General features: G+C 37.2%; 1 protein-coding gene across 2 annotated transcripts in view; it reads right to left on the bottom strand.

The window, feature by feature from the left end:
- Window positions 1-3121: 3121 nt before the first annotated feature.
- The window catches only part of LOC121299012 (transducin-like enhancer protein 4), a 99491-nt gene continuing 77330 nt past the window's right edge, over window positions 3122-25282 (bottom strand). For both annotated transcript variants that reach the window (XM_041226444.1, XM_041226454.1), the window contains exons 11-21: window positions 25107-25259; window positions 24189-24321; window positions 22575-22768; window positions 20677-20753; window positions 17156-17405; window positions 15228-15475; window positions 13563-13710; window positions 10750-10900; window positions 10104-10180; window positions 6382-6834; window positions 3122-5085 (exon numbers count right to left, since the gene is read on the bottom strand). In XM_041226444.1, coding sequence (XP_041082378.1) covers window positions 6727-6834; window positions 10104-10180; window positions 10750-10900; window positions 13563-13710; window positions 15228-15475; window positions 17156-17405; window positions 20677-20753; window positions 22575-22768; window positions 24189-24321; window positions 25107-25259 — 1539 coding nt within the window. In that variant the 3' untranslated portion in view covers window positions 3122-5085; window positions 6382-6726. The remainder of the gene's footprint in view (window positions 5086-6381; window positions 6835-10103; window positions 10181-10749; window positions 10901-13562; window positions 13711-15227; window positions 15476-17155; window positions 17406-20676; window positions 20754-22574; window positions 22769-24188; window positions 24322-25106; window positions 25260-25282) is intronic.

The raw sequence follows: 25282 nt of genomic DNA, 5'->3' as shown, positions 1-25282 counted from the left end.
TTTGAAATGCACTAACCAGCAGAAGGAACCTACAGGAACTGACGAATTTATCCTGAAATCATGTGAATCACTACAATTTAACACAGGTGGAGGCAATTTGATGTGTGATTTTGAAGGTGATTGGTTACACATGAGCTAATTTAGGATTGCTATTACAAGGGTGGTGGACACTTATCCACCCAAGCTATTTCAGTTTTTATTTTTAATTAATTTTCTACACATTTCTAGAATATTTTTTTGAAGTTGTGGGGTAGGATGTGTACATACCCCCCCCCCCCAAAACAAAAACAAAACTATTTTAATGCATTTCAATTCCAGGCTACATGGCAACAAAATGTGAAAATTTTGAAAGGGGGGTGTAGACTTTCTATAGGCACTGTAGATATAGACCAGTTAATTTCTTCAAATACACCCTTTGGTCAGATGAGCTTCATTTTCTCAAGAAACCACAATGCTTTTCCAAATGTGTCTCTTAATAGTTGTTTCTCTCTAAAGGGGAACTGTTTAAGAAGGCTTGTGCAGTTCACAGCACGTGGACAGTTTAAAACACCTTAAAGTAAACAGTCATTTGATTTCCTGCTGTTAACAGAGACCATTTGACACCCTTAATAATTGTGGGTAAAGAGGCATTTGGCAAACACCCCTTGGCTTTCCAGCAGTCGTGCTTTAGATGGTTGTTATCTTTCTAAAACAAAAAAACATATTTTTCTTTCTTCAGAAATGTCTTTTTGGGCATACTCGCTTTTGGAGGCTTACTGTGGTGTACCAGTATCATGGCAACATCTTCTTAAAACAGTAGAATGGTGTTAGTACAGCAATCACAATGTGCTTTCACAAACGATTATGAACATGGATCTATTAGTCAACAGGTGGGTTTTGTGGGGTGGTTATTAAAACTGTTTTGGGATAAAAATCTGTAACTGTGTTTCATCCCCCATGAAGATATAATTATTAATGATAAATCAAGTAATTCAGAATGATTGCAACTTATAAAAAGGTAATGCAAGGCTGAAGAAAAAAAAACAATCTAAATGGCATTTAGATAATAAACTGAAAAATGACTGTGCAAATCTACCATGGTAACCAGCTACGTTGGTCTGTTCCCCATCATACAGTGGAAGGGACTATGGTAAAAAATTTTACAGTATCTGATACATGAAAGTTACCATTAGGGTTAAAAGCCTTCAGAATTACTTTGAACAGTTCCAGTTATTTGTAGAACTTTAATTTTAATGGAGCTAAATAAAGGTAATGTTTCTGACTAATAAAGCTGTGCATAATACAGACGGCAGGCTTGAATAAGAAGATACGATTTGAGTTTTACATAATTCCTTTTTTTTTTTTTAAATTATATGCTCGGCCTTAGCTTGTACATGTGTACTTGCACTCTATATTTAATATAAGGTTAGGCAGCTCAGAGCCTTCTGATTTTATTTTTTTGTTCTAATTGCATAACCCCCCCAGGGTTATATGCAAGTGAAACATATAAACCTTTTGCTCGAAGACGACTCAGTGCTCCAACAGCACAGCCTACTCCATAGCAACGTCAAGCAACTTCATTTATTTTGAGCCCTTTAATGCACATGCACAGCTGTAGATTATATCTGGCTTGCCAGTGAGCAATAAAAGCAATTTCACTGTAAATCAATTTGTTAACTCCTTCTAATGGTCTTGATTTGCATATTATACAGTATATTGTGCACTGGCCCAAAATATTATAGGCTTGTATAATTATTATATTAACATTCATCATTAGCTTGCCCTTCTGACACCTTACAGTTAATGTGTAGATTAACCTAGGGCTGCCTGTCAATTGTAATTGGTACCACACCAGGCGTCAGAACTATCACAGTTTTTGCAAGCTAATTTTTAATGCATTTAATGAGTACATATTTATTCTGTATCAGTTTTCTGAAACTATATGGATAACTCTTTCCATCTGTCTATATAGTATATGTATGTATACAGTGGAAATAGGATGTAGGTATAATTTTGCATTTATCATTGTGGCAGGGGATGTATGTGACCAATGTTGGATTCATATTATTATGAAACAGGACAGAGGATCCTGCAATCACTCACTAGGAAGCGGTTGCAATTCCTTTGAATTTGCGTTTTTCTGCTTTGTCATGTCTGCCTGCATCTGGGCTCATATAGACATGCTATTATAACAATTATTTATAATTAAATGAAATTATATATTAATTTAATTTATCGTAATCACACGCTTTTACCCTGATGTCTTTGAATTGGTCCAGTTACTGCTGAGTAACCCGTACAGTATATTGTCTTTCCAGTAAAAGCTAAAACCCAAAGTGCAAAAGAAGCTCACCACACAGTGCATATTTATGACACAGTATACTTCCTGTTGCACTGTAAAAGTCTGACTACCCAACCTGCTTTTAAAAAACCTATAAAGTTTCTTGTAACCAAGACAGAAAATCATTTACCAGAAGCTGAAATCCTGTGGTTTTGACATTTTTTTTTCCTTTTTATCTGCAAGGTTGAAATGTTGTACTTCAAAATACGAGAAGGAAAGGGAAAATCCCATGGGTCATGTTCAGTTCCTCTTGGTTCAAGAAAGACATTGCAGGTGTATTATTTAAGAGCTTATCAACATGGTCTGCCTCAAGTTCACTTCCAGGTTTCATCTGATATTGCAGCCACACTAATAGTTTTCTGTCACAAGCGCATCATTAAGCTAAAAAATTCCACACAGGGGTTGGAAACGCCTGCTAAATGGAGATACTTGTAAATGGCCTCTCTCACAACTGAAGCTTTTTCTATGCAGACATGACTATGTAAAAGTTACAATAGCTCCCTGTTATAAGTTGGCAAATCTATAAAATACCAAGCTATCAATATCATGAAAAAGCAGGCTTACATTTCCAAAATGGAAGTGTTACACTGATACGATTTACCGTTCATACATTTTCATTTCAAAGTCACTGTCTTCAAAGCATGTCAGTCACTAGGGAAGCATCAGGGTGGTTAATGACATGAGAGGTTTTTAATTGGGTGGGGACAAATTCACTTTCCTAGTGTACTGGCCAAAGAAGCGTAAAAATATGTGAAATAAGGCAAACAAACCACAAGATACCTGAAATTATAAAACATTCAATGCAACGCCATAGAGGTTTTTTAATAAAATTTAGACAGACACATTTTGTATTAAAGAAACACCAACACCTAGCAACAGGTAGTTTTTCATTTTTTACAGCATAAATGTTTCACTGTTTGTATAAAATTGTACATAGAACAACTATCCAGTACCAAAGCAACCCCTTCTTGTCAATTTGTGTTCTTGGAAAATAGTTAAAATAACTGATGTTGATACAAAGCATCCTCTAATCTAAAAATGTTAGACAAACCAATCAAAATATGCAATTAAAAAAATGGGCAATTGGGTGCTTTGTACATTAGATGGACTGTCGGGCATCTGCAGAAACCATTTCTAAGAAACATTATTTAAAAAGCATTGCAAAATAGAACAGCACATGATTTATTTTATTTTTTTTTTAACTCAATCTGTAGTTAACAGGTTTACTTATTTTTAATCTGCTTATTTTTGGCCAATAATAATTGACTTTACCTTATAAAAAGCAGAACGGCATCCAGTCCTAGGAATTCAGGTTAAAAACAAATTAAAATACGGTGTTCACTTTACATTTTCCAATGGATTATTAAACTGAATATTGTTCACATTTAAATAAGGCAGGCAGAGAGATAATAGAAAACAAGGTTCCCATATATTGTCAGTGGAGAGACATACACTACGTTTTATTGGAGCCATGCCATTCTTCTTTATATGACAGAAAGCACTTTTAAAAAGGGGCTTGGTTGTCTTCACAGCTATTTTGCAGAAAACAAACTTAAAATACCCAAATATTTATGTTAAAATGTAATGGGACGATGGATCAAATTGGGAAGAATACGCATTTCCTTAGAGTGAAAACAATTGCTCATTTGCTGCAAGCTATATTATCCTGTATTTTATGTACATTGGAAACTTGGCCAAGAAAGGATACAAATCAATGTGTTGAGCTGGAGCTGATGTATAAAAGTCATTTTAAATGACAGATCCACAAACTAACAGCTCCTCATAAGTATACATTAGGATTGTATTTGAATTATTTTAAAATGTGCAACCATGTATTACTATAATCAATAAATAATACAAAAATGACTCATCTCTGGCCAAGGTCCCCATGCTTACAGCTGTTGCTGCAAAGTTATTTAACATTTTTTTCCACTGAAGAAAGAAAAAGTGTGAAACCTTTAGTTCACTTTGAATTTCCTCCAAAACAAGAAATCTGAAATTGTACAACCTGCAAAACTTGTTATCTGCAGTGCTGTTTCACATCTGACTGCACGCTCTATTATCTGTACGAAAATTGCTGACAGAAATATATACAAATCACAAGTGTTAGTATCAAAACCCTTTAAACACTGCAGTATTCTGAAACTGTTCATGACACAAAACACAAATAACTCAGAACAAAGTTGGCTACCACTTCCAGAACTCAAGTAGACTGTCTATTGTAAACCGGATATTGTGTCTCTATACTCTAATACCAAATGGAGTACATCTAAACCAATACAATATATTACCTATATTAAAGGTTTGATCTATAGCAGCAAAGGCACTGTACATCAGCAAATCCACAGAATTGGTTATTTTAAGCATTCAACGCAAAAACTGTCCTAAACTGCTATTTACATTTAGCTGGCACACAAAGTAGTGTCTGTTGGAAGGATTTTCGAAGCAAGGACTGTGAAATATTAGTCAACAATCCACACCTGGGGGACATCAACAATCATCTTGCTAGTTTCGCTGACTGCTGTATCTCTGTGGCTAGAAAAGGTGTGCTGGGTAGTTGTCTCAGTACCATGGGCATCAGTACGATGAGTCAAAACTAATTCACCCGCATTCCTTTCCCCCTCCACTGTAACTCACTTGTACGTGTTCTTCAGTAACTGGAATGTAATCCAAAAGCATTCAATTCCAAATGAATGTTGTAAAAATATCTGGCTTTTGCAAGAGAACAGAACTTCCTGCCCAAGTCTGGAGACAATTTCATCCTTCTGCAACAAAAAAGAAAGAATGTGTTATTAACACAGATTTACTCATGAGTAGTGTTCTGCGTTTCCGGTTTATTCCGAATTTTACACATTTTATTTATTATTTTAACAGGATGTTGGATTTTACTGATTTATACCCGATTTTTGTCTATTCTTCAATATTTTCCCCGTACTATTTTTTAGGAAATACACAATATTTTGATTAAAATGGTGTTTTATTTTGACTCTGACATTGTAATAAGCAGCCCTACACTGTATCCTAGGATAAAGCCGACGTTTAGACGTCAGAGGATCAAATAACATTCACTTCTCTATCACTTCACAAACACATTATCACCGGATTATGTTGGCCAAAGTCTGATTATTGTGGCAATTGCTAGACGTGGTAACTACTAGCTTGATCAAAAACTAACCTGAAGTACTTGCATGGAAATATAATCTCTTTAGTGGATGAGAAATGGGGAGAAAACGTAAATCATGTTAAAATAAAACAATAAAGTGAACTGAGAGATATGCAATCAGTTTATGGAGCTTTTACACATGCTTTAATAAAAATAGAGTGCAGAATAACTGTGTTAATGAGTTTTTCAGAAGGCTGAGCTTTGCTGGACAGCCACTGTTGATTGCAGACTGCAGAGAGGTATGAATTGGTGACTTCGTGCAGCGGCTCTGTCCATCAGCTAAAACACTGCCAATCTTTATCGTAAATATTTGACAGAAAATGGTGATGCTTTGGTAAACTTATGGAACACACTGATGGAAATGTCCAGTGTGACTCTTAATGCATCTCCCGATGGCTTGCACCATCATTCACCCAGTTCTGTCAATTTTCTTTTATCTTTATGATTTCAAGGTGAAAAAACCTGGCTTGTTTTGTGCTGATGTCATGTTTATACCTTCTATAGATACTATTTCTGTCAGCACAGCGATTACCCAAATGTTCATGTCCAAATGCTCAAGACAAAAACTGAAAATGCGGAACACTACTCATGTGTAACCCAATGATATGCAAAAGAAATACAAAACACAAAATGCAGAACAAATTGTGACTACACCAATAACCTTTTTTTTAAATCTTACTTTCTTTGTGGGATAGTCTAGTTGTTACCTGTTGATTCTGCCACCTCATTTCTAAGAAAGTGAGATTTAGTAGAAGCTTTTAAAGAAATATATTGGGAGTAAATCAGCAATTTACCACAATGTTAATCCATGTAATTAACTCTAACTACTAACACAAAAAAGTTCTGTAATTACATTCAGGTTTTTAAAAACTACTGCTACCCAGAGAATAAGACATACCTTTAATTTCAACAGACGTGCCGAGCAGCTCCATCCAATTTCATTTAAACACTGGTTAGAAAATATTCTTAAAAATAAATAGCATAAACTGCTGTACATAGTTAATGTGCTCAGTTCATTGTAAGTAAGCTTGGTTCATTCTATCCGTTAATTCTGCTTTGAAGATTTGGTATCACAAGTCTTTACTGTACATCCATAATATAGTAGTAAAATAAGTTGAAGTCAATGCAGCAGATGTTTTTTTTTTTTTTTTTTTTCCCAACAAATCTTTGCTTCACATAGTCTTAAAGATCAAATATAACAAAGTGCTTCTGTAGGAGTCCTCTTTGTATTCAGATCCTCCATCTAATAAATAACTTCATAGACGGTGGCCTTCTTGTCCCCAGAGCCTGTGACAATGTATTTATCATCCACAGAGATATCGCAGCTAAGCACGGAGGACGATTCCTTTGACTGGGAATGAGAAGAAAGAAAAAAAAAAGTAATACAAATAAATAAAATATTCATGTATCAGTGATTCATCTTTTTCTCCAGCTCTTCAAGGAGAACAAACATAAACAGACCTTTTCAGACGGAGTTAAATCAATCCCTCCACAATATGCTGCCAAAAATTAATGATTTAATAGAATATTTTCTCAGTGGTCGCTGAAAATCAGGCTGTTTAACACTAGTGTGCTCAAAGCATTATCTGTCATTCTTGGCAGATCCAGAGTTTTAAGTGGTTTCAAATGCATGAGAAATTACACAAGTCACTGTTTTTCTTGGAGAGAAATGCCACCATTTCACCAGACAACCTTCATGGAACACAGCCGTTAACAAATTCACAACCTTTAGGAGTTGCACAACACATGGTTAACATTTCTTTTTATATTCAATAACTGCTGAAAATCGCTGTTTTTGAAGTCTGCTTCTATAGGGATTAAAATGTCTAGCCAAATTTTGCAAATTAAACTAAATATTAATCAAGTTGTCCAAAGAAAAAAAAAACCTATAGGATGTAACAGCCGTTAGTTTTGTTTTATTTAATGGAACCTTGTCAAGAAACCATCAAGTGTAATAATCCATTCCTCATACATTTACAGTGTCTTCAGTTATGCTCAGTTTGGTGTACAAAAGGGCCATTAAATTAAAAAAGGCCATGTGGGTGCCAGCTCTGTTGTGATCTTTTAAACAGGGCCCACCAAGTTCAAAATTCCAACCATCTGCTATCGGCTAACATTTTTCAGTCGCAGAAGGCTCTTGCCGGGACCGACTCTGTAGACCAGTTCACAGCGGAACAATACGAAACAGACCCTTCTATGTAACCAGTGCTGAACTACTGACTAACTCATCAGGAACGTATACATCTGACTTTCTTCCAACAGGACTCGGACCAAATAGCATTTCCAGATATCACTTTTGGTGTACTCTTACATTGCTTAGTTAATCAAGCTATTGTTTGGACCAATAAAACAAGGAGGAGACACGGAGTAACCAATAGTATCCAATATGATGGGTTCATACTAACATACTGCCATGCAATAGCAATTAAAAAAATACAATAAAAATAAGATAACACAAAGAAACAAATGTCCATTATCAACACTATAGATTTGGAAAACTGACAATTTCACAGGGAAAAAAAAAAGTGTTTATGTTCGAAAATGGGTTGTACCACTGTGAAAATACGTTCTACAGAAACAGTGTCCCATTCATAAAGAGTTTTAAAGAACATTTCATTTTTTAAAGTCCATTTTGACTTATTAAATTAAGTTTGCAGATCTTGAAACTTTTTAAAAATGGTTTATTAGTTTATAGAACAGGGTCCGTGGTCTGTCAAGTGTTCAAAGAATGTATTCAGATTGCAAAAAGTGAAATGTTTCTGGTAGCAAGTAAAGCTTTGAGCTGCCTCACTGGACTCATTTGACCAAATCTTATTCAGGTCTGCTGAAAAAATATTTATTATTACATTTTCCCATTACCTGCCCTGAATCCTCATCATTTTGGCAATAATATACATGAGCTGGACATTTAAAATTAGACCATCTCAGCTTTTCCGTGATCGATTTTACATACCGTATTCCTTCAAATTTGAGGTGCAGCCCAGATTTCCCACCCTCAAATTGAGGAAAAATAAATCAAATAAAATACGTATCTGTAAAAGACATTTACAGACACAACCTCAATTACCAATAAAAGAGCCATTTATACAAAGGAATACTCTTTTTTGCATTGATAAAGCATATTGTATACTGGTAAATTAACATGACTGTAACAATAACAAATCTATCCTCGTCATCATCCTCTGAGTTGGAGGACTCCTCTTTATTGCATGACATCTCCCAGTCAACGAGTCCTGCTTCTTTGAAAATGGCTGGCTGTGTCATGGATGATTCAAGCTCGGGCAGCAACATTTGTTAGTCTTTTTTCCAGGTAGTCAGTCACATTCCTGTTCGTGCACTCGGGCAGTCATGTCTTTTGTTGGCGATTTTACTACACACATCACCATATTAAGACGCAGGCCATTTTTGAGAAGAAAAATTAGTTTCCTATATCGGACCAGGTCCGACATTAAAATTTTCCTTTTCCAATCCGACATCATCCAAAAGACATAAAGCACATGTCTCTAGATGTTTTCTCTAAGGAAAAAGCAGAGAAAACCTTTCAATGGCCAAGTGAGACTGATAGGAGCTGAATGAAGCCAAAAAAAAAGGGGGGGGGGGGGGGGCATATCTGAGCAATATACATAGCCTCTGCACCACAGAGATAACATGGAAATAAAGGAGATAGCAGCTTCCGCATCCAGTGTTCAAAGAATATCATTGACATTTGCAGAGCTTTTTGAGATGTTATAGTAATAAAATAATAACTTGGATCACATTATTGAGGAGTTTCGTGATAAAACGAGTGATCAGGAGAGGATTTATCAGCCGGACAACTATAAAGAGGTATGTGAAATACAGCAAGCAAGGGGTGGGGGCTGAGATGCAGTACTGATGTTCTTTTGCCATGCAGTGCCTTTTAAACCTGTTTTACTCTTGGGAGGGGGGGAGAGATTAAAACAGTGCGTGTAAAATAAATAGCGCGTGTGAAAATAAATTGGACCTGACGCGCCTGACAAACGCTGAATAAATGGACTGCAAAGGGTTAAATTCGAAGGAATATGGTAGTTTGAAATACATTCTACAGTTTCAAATTTTGGCAGGTATTTTATTTAACAAAAATCCTTACCACCCCCCCACCACCACCACCAATTTGTTTTAGTTTGATAGCAACATTTAATACGGTTAGCTTTTATTGTGACCATACTACAAACTGCAAGTGGTGTTTTCAACTTTGTCTGCCATTGTGTTGGCAACTGACAAACTAATTATCTTCTCACATTTCTGCGCCTTGAATTTACCTATCCAAGATTCCTGCTACTTACTTCTTTTACTACTTTGTCATTAAGCTGTTGATCGCGACACTGACTCAAAGTCACCCAACAATCTGACAAGATGCAGCTTTCCTGACTTACAGCACCCCCTCTGTCATTATCTCTTAACCCCCACAGCTGCACATTAGCCCATGCCAGAAGAGAAGGTGTCTCTACATAAACTGCTCTCATTTTGACCAGCTACAATGGGAAAATAATTTAACTTGTGACTAGAGAGAGATATCCTAAATTGAATCATTGCAACACACATTCTGTCCCCACTGTTACTCCATTAGATTATTTAACCTGCAGTTTTAAAGGTTTCTACCTGGAATATGCTGGCTCCATATGGTGTCCTCCAAGCATTCAGCAAGTTATCTTTCCCAGTGCTCACAAACCATTTACCTGTAAAAACAATGAAAAAAAAAACAATTAATTACCGAATAAAGAAACTGAGTACAGCAGATCAGATTGGAAAGGTTTCAGTTCTAGGCCTATAACTGTGTCTCTGGAGTAGCAATTGCAATCCATAATTTTGAAAAATGCTAATTAATACTGAAAATGAGAAAATATGGCATTAGGGGCATTGCAATGCTGAGAAAACGAGTTGATAATGAATTAGCATTAAAATGAATACAGATATGGAGATTCATTCAATTCTTAAATGTACAAGGACAAAGAGCTATGACTCACACAGCTGTACAGAATAGCATTACAGGTTTATGTTCTACTAAAACTAGACACTTGTGGGAACCAGGAAAAATGTTGCAGGTATTTTATGACAATTTCATGAAGTATTTCATAGAAATCCATAAACCATTTATGCCTGATGCTGAATGGTAAAGCTTTCTGTAGCAAGATTTTGAGACTGCCCTATATCTAAGACGTACAATAAGTGAAGTCACAGGGGCTACATTCCCATTAAATCTGAAAAGTTGAACACATTTTTAAAATACATTTGAAAATATCCTCACCACAATGGGCAAATTTGAGTGACAGCACACAGCTCTCGTGGAGATGTAACTGGTATTTGTCCGGTTTTGTGACGTGCAACACCTCTACATTACTGTTCTCCATCCCCACAGCCAGCCATTCTCCTGTAGGGCAGTATCCCAAAGAAAATATCTGCAATGATAAAATCAAAAGGTACCATTCAGCAATTTGCATGCATTAGTATACGTCAGTAAATTTATAGTAGCTCAACTCAGATACATGGATTGATGCAGAAGTAATCAAGACTTGGCTGAGCAAATGTGACAGAACCCAAAGCTCTCAGGGACACGGATACCCGTGTCCTTTAAGCATGCTTGATTTATCGGGACTCTCAGGTTTCCTTTTGTCAGCCCGTGAGATGCCTGTCTGTCTGTCTGTCTGACATGGGCAACCCAATCATGCAGGTAATACAGCTGTGTGATGTGCAAGCTTCACAATGTTGGCGGGCTCAAACTCTGTGGTGTTGGAGAACTGGAAAACATGGGCACTGGTCGGAGCGGATTGAAGGACTGAGTTGCGACCTTTTCACGTAACCTCCTATGTACAGTTGCATGTTTTACTTTTCCATTCCGGGCTTTGTGGATTTTATTGCTATGTCTTTGTTATTTTAGACAGAAAACATTGTGGTTTTTAGTGTTTGTTTCTTACTGTTAAAACTGTCAAAACTTAAGAAATTAATGATTAAGAAAAAAAAGGTCAACCATAAAATTAAGACTTTGTACTGGGGTTACCATGTGTCCTGGGAAAAGTGCAATTCCCAATCTTAATTGGTTGTCCCGGATAGAAAAAGTAAAATTTGCTAAATTGTCTCTATTTTGCTACTGTAATTCACTTTTTTTTATTTACAAAACTCTAACAGTGTGCTCAACAAATTAACAGCCAAGCAATTATCATTAAAAAATAAAATAAACTAACTTATGGATTATGTGTTTAATAATGAATTTTGAACTTAACTTCCTGGACTATGTCAAGTTTATTTTTATTTTATCTTGGTAGGACCACCGGTCAGGAAAGCCTTGTAAGTTAGTTCTACTGTGTTTTGTTAACTGATTTGACGAGCAAGGTCTCAGCTGTTCGAAATCACATATTACTGCGTTTTTCGAATTTAAAGTACAGTAGCCATCTTGTTTACATTTAGAGATTTACAGTAACTAGAAAACTTAAGTGACCAATTACTAGCAAAAAATCCCAAACATAGTAAGTAGATATGCAGATCTGGATGAACAATTAAATGAACTGGAAAATAGCAACGCAGAAAGAAAATAATAAAAAAAAGCTCTTTATACTCATTCACCCCGACTTTGTCACTTAAAATATTGTATTTTTAGCGGTTTGTAAAACGCCACAGAAAGACACACAATTATCCACCCCTCTCTGACACATAATTTATTATTATTATTATTATTATTTTCTTTTTTACTTCTGTTCTGCTGAAAGAGAACATCGTATCATCATCTCAGCTCCGCTTTCTGGTGGACCTTTTCAATGACAATGTAAAATTCAAGTCATCAAAAATAAATACAGGGTGATTAGGAAGCAAGTTTACCACATCAGCGCACCATATCTCATGTGGTAAACTTACTTTCGAATCACCCTGTATAATTACTTACTTTTGCATGTTTCAATTAAATCAATTTACTCATCTGACGTTAGGCTGCATTCACTCTGGGTCTGTTTCAAATGGTCTGGTTCGTTTAGTTTGAAACAATGTATCAGTGTGCTTGCTGTTCACACATATCTGCGAGCAAAGGGACTGAGTTTGTTTGGACGCAAACTAAAGTTTGTTTCTTTGGTCCTTTATAGTAATTATAAAACTGAGTGACCAATAACCAGCAATACAAAAAATCCAGAAATTAGTAAGTAGACATGCCAATTTCGATTAACAACAATTAAATGAACTGGAAGACAGAAAAAAAAAAAAAAACTTGTCTTTTAGGACACAAAAACAAATGGTCTCAATTGTCAAAAATGTGGATCTTATACAAATCTTCATAAAATACTAAGATTTCTATGGAAATGTAAGAAATGTCCGTGGAGAAGAATATAACATTACAAGCTACACTAGTGTAAATAATAATAAACCGCTCTCTAAATGAAAACAAAACTGGGGAATCAGTCAATATACTCACTCACTTACTTCAAATAATGTCTATCTAGCGGTTTGTAAACACTACAGAAAAAAAAACACACAAAAGACACTTCTGCACATTCCCCCTCTCTGACACAGACCATGAAAATTGAGTGAAATCCGAGACGTCATTATTATTTGTTTTACTCCCGTCTTGCACTCACACAAAAAAAAAAAAAAAAAAAAATAAAAAAAAATCACCAATTGACTTACTAGCCTTTAAACAGTATTTTTAATTTATTAGTTGTAATCCCTGATGTTTTATTAATGTTTTATATTTTACATGAATTATTAAATTTTGTAAATATAAATATGCTTAACCTAACTTTAAAGTAAATACTGGTTTTGAATTTATTGGTCTTAAACAAGAATTTTTTTTTTTTTAAAGCCCAGTCACAAGTCTTCTATTATAACTTGGTCCACAAAAATTGCTGATTGTTCAGTAGCACACTGCCTGCCTTCTCAAAGATATTTTATTTATGTAGAAAGGAGTAGTGAATGATTAACATTATTCAAAATATTACTGAATCCCAGGTTTACTGGTCTAAAAAAATTCTAAGAATTGGTCTTGAGGGGTGTTTCTTCAGTTATCGTTTAAAACCTAAAATCTCAAGTCCTGGGTATATGGAAACTGAATGAACAGCTCAGGCTACTGGGTACATGTACCTGGGAAGTGAAGTCATGTTGCTGTAGCTGCCTCCCTTCTCGGAGGTCCCAGGACCTGACTGTGTTGTCCAAGCCTCCTGTCCACAGCTTGGTGCCATCATTGGAAATATCAATACAGCTAGCTCCATCCGTGTGGCCCTGGAATTGCCTGATCCCAATAAAACAAAACAAAATTTCAAGAAATATAAACTACAACAAATGTATATCTCCTTTAAGTAAAAAGATCGGAGCTCAATACATTTCATTATTCTTTAAATTGAGAAGCAGTGATATAAATTAAATATATATATATATAAATATTGGGCCATCTACAGTACTGTAACCCAAGAAGACGCCATATTTATTTTGGTTAGTTTTAAAAAGGACAGTGAACAAATATATTCTCTGTCTAAAGGACAATAGAGGCCTATTAAGAATTAAAGGTACTTCCCAGTTTGACGGGCCATTAAGGACAAAATGTTTCAAGCAGTGTCAGCGCAATTAAATGTGTGCGCACAGCAGACAATAAAGTAGATCTGTTAAATTGTTTAAGCCAAGTGTTAAAAGAATAATGACAGATGGGAAGACCTACTAGGACAATGCAGAATTGTCAATGATTCTTGAGCATCAATTTACATGCCAGGTCACTGGCTAATTCGGCTTACAAAAACGTCTTGACAAAAAAAAAAAAAAAAAAAAACAACAAAAAAAACATAGGATGTACTTTTCCCAGAAACAAGAGAGGCTGAAGAGGTCAACCAACTTGATACCTGGCTAGCCCCGACATGTAGGCACATGGCCAGCTCCCATCTGTGAAGCACTGCAAAACACCACAATATGTATCCTACCTTGTGTGACATCGAAAATACTAATGACAACTGTTATGTTATATAAGCAAGGTGATGTCTGCTTTGTGAACAAGTAAGAGATAATTTAAAAGGAAACAAAAGTAGCTGCAAAAACAAGAAACAAAAAATGACATGAATAAAAGGACCTCCTTAACCCTTGCAGTCCATTTATTCAGCACTTGTCAGGCGCGTTGGGTCCAATTTATTTTCACACACGTTATTTATTTTATGTAAAACAGGTTCAAAAGGTATTGAATCGCAAAAGGACACTTAGTACTGTATCTACAGCCATGCCTCTCCTTGTTCGCTGTATTTATCACATATCTCTTTATAGACGTGCATACTGACAAATCCTCTCCTGATCTCTCGTTTTAACACCAAACTCCTCAATAATGCGATCCAAGTCATTATTTTATTACTGTAACATCTCCCAAAAAGCTCTGCAAATGTCCGTGATATTCTTTGAGCGCTGGATGCAGAAGTAGCTACCTCCTTTGTTATGTCCGTGTTATCTCTGTAGTGGATGGAGCTATGAGATACGCCCCTTTTTTTCGGTTTCATTTGGCTCCTGTCGGTCTCACTCGGCCAATGAAAGTTTTTCTCGGCTTTTTCCAGAGAAAAAGCAACTATAGACCTGTGCTTTACGTCTTTTTGATGATGTCGGACAGGGTCCGACATTGGACTGTAAAGGGAAAACTGTAATGTCAACTGCAAAGGGTTAAACCAGGATTAGGGCAAGCATGTAGTACCAACCTCAGAATTTAACTATGTGAAGGAGTTATCATCTTATCAAGTGTGACAAAATTTCTCCCATTCCTCGTGATGTAGAGGGTCTCACCTGACTAGTGTCTGGTTGTGCAGATCCCAGACTGCGATGTTGCCGTCACTGCAGCAGGAGAAGCAGACCTTGGAATCAGGACTGATGGCCAGAGCATAGCAGGCAGGAGCCGACGATGTCAACTCTGCCTTAATGCGTGGGGTGGGAGCCGCCAGGTCCCAGATGGATAACGTGCTGGCCTCCCCGCCGACAATCAAGGTGCGCCCGTCAGGGAGCAATCTGCAGGAACGGATGTAGTTATCTCTGTTCTGTGGAGACAGGAGCCATTAACAGATTACTCATGTGGAAAAAAAAAAAAAAAATAATATTAACAGGCGTGCATAAATCCATGAAAGTATTGTTTTCCCTCCTTTATTAGGGAAGTGTTTAAACATTTTCTACATTCTCTGCACAGCATGGCATTTACCTGTTGGGTGCATGTCAAAATTAACCTATTTTGATTTTCCAACTATATTTGACTCTCCTCTCCATTCTAATATTCCTTGACCTCTCCTCTGCCTTTGACACTGTCGATCATGCTGTTCTCCTTTCCTCTCTTTGACCTGGGGATCTCAGGCAATGCTCTTTTCCCTCCCATCTCTAACCATTCCTTTTTGGTTTCCCGGTGTGGCTCTCTCTTCTCCTAGCCCCCTCCCTACAGGTTTACCTCAATGATCGGTCCTGGGATGACTCCTGTTCAATACACCCCACTCTCCAGGTAATCTCATCTCCTCGTTTGGCTTCTCCTACCACCTTTATGCTGATGATGCCCAGATCTTCCTCTCCTTTCCCTCCTTCGACCCCCACCTTGGACACATTCACACCAACTCAAACTCATCTTCTCTAAATCTGACCTCCTCTACTTTCCTCCTCTGACCTCTCCATCGGTCTCCCTTGACTATGACTCACCATCTCCACCTCATTACTCCTGACCCTCCCTCTCCTTCTCTCAACACATCTCTTCCCTGACACACACATGCCACTTCTTTCTTAGCAATGTTTACCAAATCCTTTTCTCACTACTTATTCCACTCAACTTCAAATTGGAGTACTGTAACTCTTTCCTTTCTGGTCTCCCTGCTTTGGCTATGCTCCCTTTAGCTCATTCAAAATTCTGCCGCTCATCTTGTATTCTCCCAACCTCACTACTCTCATGCTACCCATTATGCTTTGCACCCTCTACTGGCTACCTAACTCTGCTCACATTCACTTCAAGACTTCTGTCTTGCCTACCACTCTCCACCACTGCCCCCTCCTACCTCCAATCCCTTGTGTCTCCTTAACCCCCCCCCCCCTTGCCTTCTCTGCTCCTCCTCTACAGGCTGATTGGTCATGCATTCCCTCCACTCTCCATCCTCCCATGCCCACTCCTTCTCTTCCCTAACCCCTCTGTGGTGGAACCAGCTATCAGAGAACTTCAGGACTGTTTTGTCTGTCACTGCCTTCCACCTGTTTAGACTGCACTTGTAGATCTCTTGATCTACCCCTCCTACTATGCACTGGACTTGTCTGACTTACGCACTGTGTTACTGGATCCTACTATAAACCATAGAACAATACACATAAATGGTAAATTTTTATAATCAATGTTTTAATCAGTAGTTCCATATATTATGAACATAACAATATTCTAACTGTCAGTCAGTGATTCACTTTTGTCTATTATATACATGTTTTACAAATTACATTGCAAAGAAACAAAACAGCACAACAATGAAAACATGGCTTTGCATTTATACTAAGATATATTGAGGAAGTAACACAACTCGTTCAGTCACGGAAATCTCAAATTCTCTCCGCTATGACCATTGCTTATGTATAACACCATATCTTCAGCTTTTACAATATATCTAATATAACGGGCATCACCTTTCTACTGGGAGGCAAGGTTTTGCTAAATGTAAAACTGGCATCTAAAAACATCAATATGTCACTTATCAAGGTCTTACCAGACAGTCCAGCTGAGAAACTGGGCTCTTGTTGCCAGGGTGGCTGATGTCCCAGACCTTCACACAGCCCTTGCCACCAGTATACACGTGTCTAGTGGGATTGCTGATGGTAACTGCGCACACCACCTCTCCGTGATTCAAAGTGTTGATCTGACGGGCATGCCGTGGGATCCCTGGACCAATCAGAGCATCAGGAGGGAAGGGCACAGGCTGCATCTGGCCGTCAGCACTCACATGAAACGAATAGGCTCTATTAACAAAAGAAAAGTAATAGAGACTTATGATGATCAGCAATCCGAACGCAAAGTCTACAGCAAAAGCTATTAGTGACTGAAAATGAATATAACTTCCCCAAAATAATGTAAATACCCAGGGTATCAGGACTGAGTAGCAGAGCCAAGAAAATTACAGGATGTTACGTGGAACTATAACAAAATGGTGTATTTTCAATGTGCAGAGTTTGCATAAATACACATAGCACACAGTGTAATTAATAAATATTGTTCCCAGTGCCAAACACCACAACAAAACATTAAACCAGCCATATTTTTACCACACATTCTCAGTAGCCACAAAACCTGGAACAACCTGTACATTTAAAGTAGTGCAGAGGAAAACCAATAAAATATATTCAAATAAATATTTCGGATTTTGTTTCCTTTTAGATAATTCACATTACAGAATTACTTGCGAATCACATGCAAGCAACAGATCATGCAGTTGTTAGTTTTGAGTCCTGTGCGTTTCAGTCACTTGACAATAAGTGAAAAAACCCAAGTTTCTTGGCAAAAGCACAGAATAATAAAAAAAAAAAAAACTTTCCAATAAAGGTCTGAAAAATTCAGGTCTCAAGTCCAGATCCAAGCCAACTGACAGTCAAACAATAAAACCAGCAAAATTTAAAAGAAAACAAAACCTCTTGCGGCTTTTAAACACCCCCCTTGCCCTGTAGCAGAGAAACATTTAAGAGACACCTTAACATTAGACACAGATTGAATTCATTAATCAATAAGTAATTGCTGATTATTAACCAATTCACTTGTTCTAATTTTAGTGAAATGTCATAGAATCTGCCTGATACAGAAATAAACCACTCACACCCATAGACTGCTAGTAGAGATAGGGAAATATATGGATCTTATAATTCATTTCAATTGGCCTACCAATTCTACCAAATAAAGCTAATATTAGCTATCTGTTAAGTAAGAAGAAAAACACTATTGCTTATTTAGCAATTACCTAAAACTGATTGGAATAACCTGGCCAAGTATTCTGCCAACAAGTTATGTGCAGCAGCCTACCTTATGGTGCAATATAATAGAGGCAAAAGGACAGCACGATACAAAATAGTTTTATACAAAACAAATCTGAAAAAAATTTAAAAAATCACAACCCAATATAATATATAATGTATATATATATATATATATTATATATATATATATATATATATATATATATATATATATATATATATGGTGTGCTCTGACTGTCGGCTAAGATTAGTCCTGCACGCTGGTGAGTGTTGCTGTTCACTCTATTTGCTAAATAAGAGAGCTATATATTTTGGAACGCTTGGATTCTTACCGGCGCTACAATATATGGAATATGAAGAATTTCATGTTCACCCCACTAATACATATCCAATTCTGACACCAATGTGGCAATCTCGGTTAATGCAGGCAGACGCATCACACAGGGCAAGGCAATCCACACACAGGCAGAGGGTGGGCGTGAACCCTGCTGCCTTCCCCCGTGCATGATTCACTATATAGGATTCTGCAGAGTCCTGTTTTGAATTATATATATGGATGAAGGCTTGTGGCAAAGTGGCTGCGGAATAATCACAGACAGACAAGTGTAATCGGGTTTGGAAAATAATTTTCTAATTCCCGGTCTGGCGACCAAACAAAAGGCTCCGGCTATACACATCAATAAAAGAGACAGGGATTGCAGCCCAAATAATAAACATATGTTATCCACCCCACAGTAACACTAGCCACTGTCACTAGTCCGGGTGTGAGCAGTAGTGCTCGTGGTGGGTGATAATTATTTATAGTGACTGTGGTGAAGTGTTGATCCGGCTTTGTGCTGGCTCAAGGAGACAGCTCCGGGTATGTGTTAGTCGTCTGGTGGGTTACAAAACGCAGGCAATTACTAACAAGCACAAACAAGCAAAACACTCATGAATATTTTTTCTACACAGGTTTCTCTGGGTCTCTCACAGTCCTTCTAGTCTTAATGCAAAAACCAAGCAAAGAAGTAGATTGCGATTATCTGGCCCCTTTTATGCTGTCAGGCATGACCCCTTGGTAAACGAGTACAGCTGTTTCTACAATCTGCAGCTGCTACGTCGTTTCCCTTCCGGATCAATACGTTCTTGCAACGGAGTCTCACCACCTTCCAGACTGACTGACTTCCCAACCCTGGGAAAGAACTGTCAGGCCAGCCCATCCAAAGTACTCTACTTTTGCTGATTAGCGCCCTCACAGGTCGGAAGGGAGATTTACAATGATGATTCATTATATTTCTGAGCCATTAGAAAAAAAGGCATAATACCACAGTAGTGACATCAAAAAGTGATAATATACTTGAACTTTGACCCATTCAACTCCTACAGACCATCGCTTTCAATTCAAAACACAAAACAGATTAATTATTTTAATGTGTGTTAAATCACATTGCTGTTTCTTAAGCCTTTCGGCACACCATACTTCAATCCCAGCCGTGGCAATATTGGACTAAGTGTCTGGGTGCAGTTATTGTTTAAATAGAAAGTTAGTCACTGAACTGCGTAAATGGAGCAAAGCACAAAAAAATGTATGTGATCTTTATTATTTTTTTTTTTTTTTATGTTCACATGGCTCACTGGACATAAAGATGCTTACTTGTTTACTGTCAAAGTGAGTTCCAGTATCACACACAAGCACATCTAGTCGGCTGTATGCAGAACACGCCTTGACTTCTTACAATACACTAGCATCTCAATACAACAACAAATTAAGCCCACCAGTTTCAACAGAAAAAATTACAAATTTAAATTGATTTATTTATTTAATCGCAAGATTAATTTTTTTTTTTTTAATCGTTTGACAGCCCCAATTTTTTATTTTAATCTATCTAGCTATCTATCACAGGGTTACTTTTAAATCTGACAAATAGCATTTGCCATTCCTATTGGTTTTAATAACTAAGGCATCGTTTATACCATGTCCACATCACATAACAGCCACAGAGCCTGGCTCAAATCAGCAGACCTTGCTGGAGACCACAGCTTGTTCAGTGGTTCGACACTGCAAATCTTCAATCATACCTCAAATTAGAACTACAAGACAGTCATCACAGATACAAAAACTGATATTTTTTAGTTGACCCAAACTTCTTACAACAGTTATAAAGACAGAGTTAGGTTGAATCACATTATGGAAATCACTCAAAATCTACCAAGAAACATTAAAAGTATTAACAACAATACTACATGATCATCATCATAATAATAATAAGGGAAGTATAAAACATACGGTTTTCCTCCAGGAATGCCAGACAGGTTCGGAGGGATCCCAGGAACTCTCATGTGGTGGTGTGGATCAAAGCTAACCTGCAGTTTCCAAAACAAATAAATATTACTACTTTTATTTGATAAACTTATATTGCCAGAGCCCTTTATTGTAAATCACATAACATTTGTTGTGCATATTGGGGCATGCTTACTTACTACATACTAATCTCCACTCATGAGACAACCAGTTACTTGGGTTCTCTCTATAATGCTATGATATGAAGTTAGGACCAGTGAGCTTGATTCCAGCATACTCTATGTAATGAAATAAAATAAATGTTTGTAGCTGCATATATAGTGGCTCTCAAAAATATTCACCCCCCTTGGACTTTTGGAATCAAACGTGGAGTCAAAATAGATTTAATTAGGAGTTTTTGCCACTGATCAACACAAAAAAATCCATAATGTCACAGTGAAAAATAAAATCTACAAATTGTTCTAAATTAATTACAAAATACAAAACAGAAAATAATTTATTTTAAGTATTCACCCCCTTGAGTCAATATTTGGTAGAGGCACCTTTGGCAGCAATTACAGCCATGAGTCTATCTGGATAAGTCTCTACCAGCTTTGCACATCTGGACACTGCAATTTTTACCCATTCTTCTTTGCAAAATAGCTCAAGCTCTGTGTAGGTGTTAGGCTTGCGCCAAACATAGCACTTAGTGTTGAGGCCAAAAAGCTCTATTTTCGTCTCATCAGACCATAGAATCTTCTTCCACTTGGTCTCGTAGTCTCCCACATGCCTTCTGGCAAACTCTAACCAAGATTTGATGTGAGTTTTTTTTTCAACAATGGCTTTCTTTTTGCCACTCTCCCAAAAAGGCCAGTTTTGTGAAGCACCCTGGCTATTGTTGTCGTATGCACAGTGTCTCCCAGCTCAGCCATGGAAGACTAACTCCTTTAGAGTTGCCATAGGCTTCTTTGGTGGCCTCACTGACTAGTGCCCTTCTTGCCTGGATACTAAGTTTTTGAGGACGGCCTGTTCTAGACAGATTCACAGTTGTACCATATTCTCTCCATTTCTTAATAATGGACTTTACTGTGCTCCGGGGGATATTCAATGCCTTGGAAATGTTCTTATGTCCGACCCCTGAGTGGTGCTTTTGAAGAACCTTATTCCGGATTTGCTTTGAATGTTCCTTCATCATCATGATGTAGTTTTTGTTAGGAAATGTACTAACCAACTGTGGGACCTCCCAGAGACAGGTGTATTTAACCTGAAATCATGTGAAACACCTTAATTGCACACAGGTGGATACTACTCAACTAATTATGTGACTTCTAAAGACAACTGGTTGCACCAGAGCTTATTTAGGTGTGTCATAACAAAGGCGGTGAATACTTATGCAATCCATAAGTTTTATATCTGTAATTAATTTAGAACAATTCGTAGATTTTATTATTTACTTTGACATTATGGAGTTTTTTGTGTTGATCAGTGGCAAAAACTCCCAAATCAATTTTGATTCCATGTTGTAACCAACAAAATGTGGAAAAGTCCACTGTATGTCTACACCTGCATATTTAAAATACAGCAATGGGTACAGCAAAACTGCCAAAAAGGTAACTAACTCCCTCAGAAGTAGCAGAACTCCAGTTGGGCAGGTGTTTTCACAGCCTGCAAGCTGAAAACCAATTACAACTGGATTTCAACCAATAACCAAGGCTTTAAAACACACTTTCTCCTCATTAGTATTACATTCTCACAAGACCTTTATAAATTTAAAATTTCAGACTTTATTTTCACGTTGACTCAGTTAAAGAACTTTTGTAGTGAGAGTGAAAAATAATTTTAAAAAGGCATGGTTGTTATTTATTTTAACTGATCCAGCAAGGCCATGTTTCTTGGGTACGTACCACCTGTGATCGACTGTAGGCAGCAGCTGCAGCAGCGGCCGCAGCGGCAGCACTCATTTGTGGAGAAATGCTGTGCAGGCCTGCATAGGCTGTCCCTGGGCTGGTCAGGTCGCCATTCATGCCAGCATGAGGAACAATGCCAAAAGGAGCCGGGTAAGGGCATGGCACTGCCATTGGGGTCCGCAAACCAGGAGCTGGAAGGAGTCCAACATTTAAATAATTAAAAAAAAAAAAAAAAAAAAAAAAAACACTGGCTTCATTGCCTAATCTTAGCTGTAAGGAAACTGACCCTATTGCCTGTTCATTATGGAAAACAAAGATTTGCTGCGATCCCCTCCAAAAACAACTGTCTGAGAAGATAACTCCACACTAAAGCACCTACTCATTATCAGATGAAGTAAAGGCACCAAATCCCTTGTGCAATTAGCAGGTTTATTTACTTTTCAATTAAGAATCTCATTTTGCTTAAGTAATTAATGACATTTTAAGTAGTAGAACCCTAGCAAATGTATCTATGGTTATACGGTCAAATGGTTTTTGCACAAAACTATATATATATATATATATATATATATATATATATATATATATATATATATATATATATATATATATATATATATATATATATATATATATATATATAACACACATCAAATAAATAAATACATAAATAAAATGTTTTCTGGGATGTTTTCAACAGTCGTCTCTGGCAATGGTCCACCAAATGTAATTAAAAGGATTAGGAGTGAAAGTTTGATGTCCTTCAACCATCTAGGGACTTTCACTATTGCTAGTTAACTGTATGCTCAAAGTAAGCATTTAGGAGATGACTGGTTCATTCTCACCAGAGACACAACAGATGACTCAGCTCTCCAGATCAGTTTTGGGGGGGACAACTGAGCGGATTTATTCTGATTTATGTTATATCAGTTTATGCCATCATCACAGTCTTAAGTAATCAAAACTGAACAACGCACACAAAACAACTTGCAAAACATGACTTTGTTCAGAACCTAAGGGGCAACATATGGAGCGTGTACATTTCCAATTGTTGTTAAATAAATATAAAAAAAGGACAGGAGCTTCTCCAACCCCTATTCCACGCTGAACAATGACTGCACTTACAATTAGTCTTCCTATTGCTACATACTGTCCCAGGGCAAAACCAAAATCCAGCAATTGCTTTCTACAAGAGGGGGCAGCAAACAGTTTTCCAGTGTTACTGAACAGGCTGTACAGTTTATAACAAGACACATTACTGCTGTAGGCTTACGAATATGCATAATAATTGAGGAGCCAGACTTTTCACTCCTATTTAGCAAAAAAGGGCCTTTTATTTTGGACAACCCTTTCCTAATGCCGACTAGAAAACACAGCAGACACCTCACTGCTGCCAACAGGCAGTTCATTTGCACAGCTAAGCGGCTCTATTATTCAAGCTTGCAAAGCCAGAGAGCAGACATACAATACCCAGCAGTTTCTTGTTTTAATTAAATTTCACTGAATTCATCTAATGTACAACAGGTTCACCAGGGAAGCTGGTTTACATAACACTAGACAGGGAAAGCATGCTGCCAATAGCTTTAGCAACCCCTGAGCTGTTTTTCTTACCTAATGGGTCAGCTCCTGGTAGCTTGCCAGGTACAGCCCGCAGTCCTGGAGTGGAGTTGCTGCCCGGAGTTGGAGCATCTGAGCGTGGAGTTGGGGTGCTGGATTTTGACACTGGAGTAGTAGATTTCTCATTCTGGGAATACAGCAGATAAGAAATGAGCAATGCCAAGTTTGTGTCAAGTTTAATATTGCCTCCTTATGCTTCAATTGAATTAATATTGGGCACATATATACCAACACACATTGAAGGAATTCTTCTAAGGTAGCCCCCCAGAAAAAGGTCAAACTTACTTATCTTGCAATATAATAGTTAGACTCTCATGCATAGATTTTGTGTACTGCATCTGTATTAAAACCACTTTTTTAAAGTTCAAATAAATTTAACTATTGAATACAAAACACAAAAATCTTAAATTAATCACAAATAAAGGATTGGTTAGTAGCCATGTAAGGAGTAATATATGAAAAGTGTTGTATTAGTGAAATAATCTATTCTATTCCAAGTCTTCTTGGGTGGAATTGCAGATTAATTAAATACTGAATCAGCAGAGTTGATTATGTCACTTAATTTCTCAATTTATTCAACAATGCTTTATCCATATAAATACAATTAAACTACTGTGGATTTACCAAGGTTTATTTGACAATTTTACAGTTTACCATTAAATACTCAACAGTGCTGAAAAAGATCCCATGAACTACAAATTTAATGAATCAAAAATTGATATTACTATATTTGAAAATCTACAACAAAGCATTTCTTAAAAACAGCCCTTAAAGTTTTATAAAAATAGCCCTTAGAATTAAAAGCCTTCAAGATAGACGGATGGAATGGACTGAATCCCAGGTTTTTGAATTGTTATGGACTCAATGCTACATGATTTTAAGATAGTAAGAGCTATCTGTGCCTATACTCACAAGGTTAAGCTCTTTTGACTTTGACGATGGGGTGCTGCTGGAGGAAGCGAGAGAGGCTGGGCTGATTGGAGCATCCTTCTTGATCAAGCGTGGCTTATCCAGGCCATTCTCTCTTGGGGAATGTGCTGGGCTTCCTCGAGGAGAAACTGGGTCCTGAAAATATCAAGAAATTGAAT

Source organism: Polyodon spathula, chromosome 2, assembly GCF_017654505.1.
Source record: "Polyodon spathula isolate WHYD16114869_AA chromosome 2, ASM1765450v1, whole genome shotgun sequence".
In the NCBI taxonomy this organism is placed as follows: Eukaryota; Metazoa; Chordata; class Actinopteri; order Acipenseriformes; family Polyodontidae; genus Polyodon; species Polyodon spathula.
Note: the sequence above shows the minus strand (reverse complement) of the source record. Positions and strands in the feature narration are given on the sequence as shown.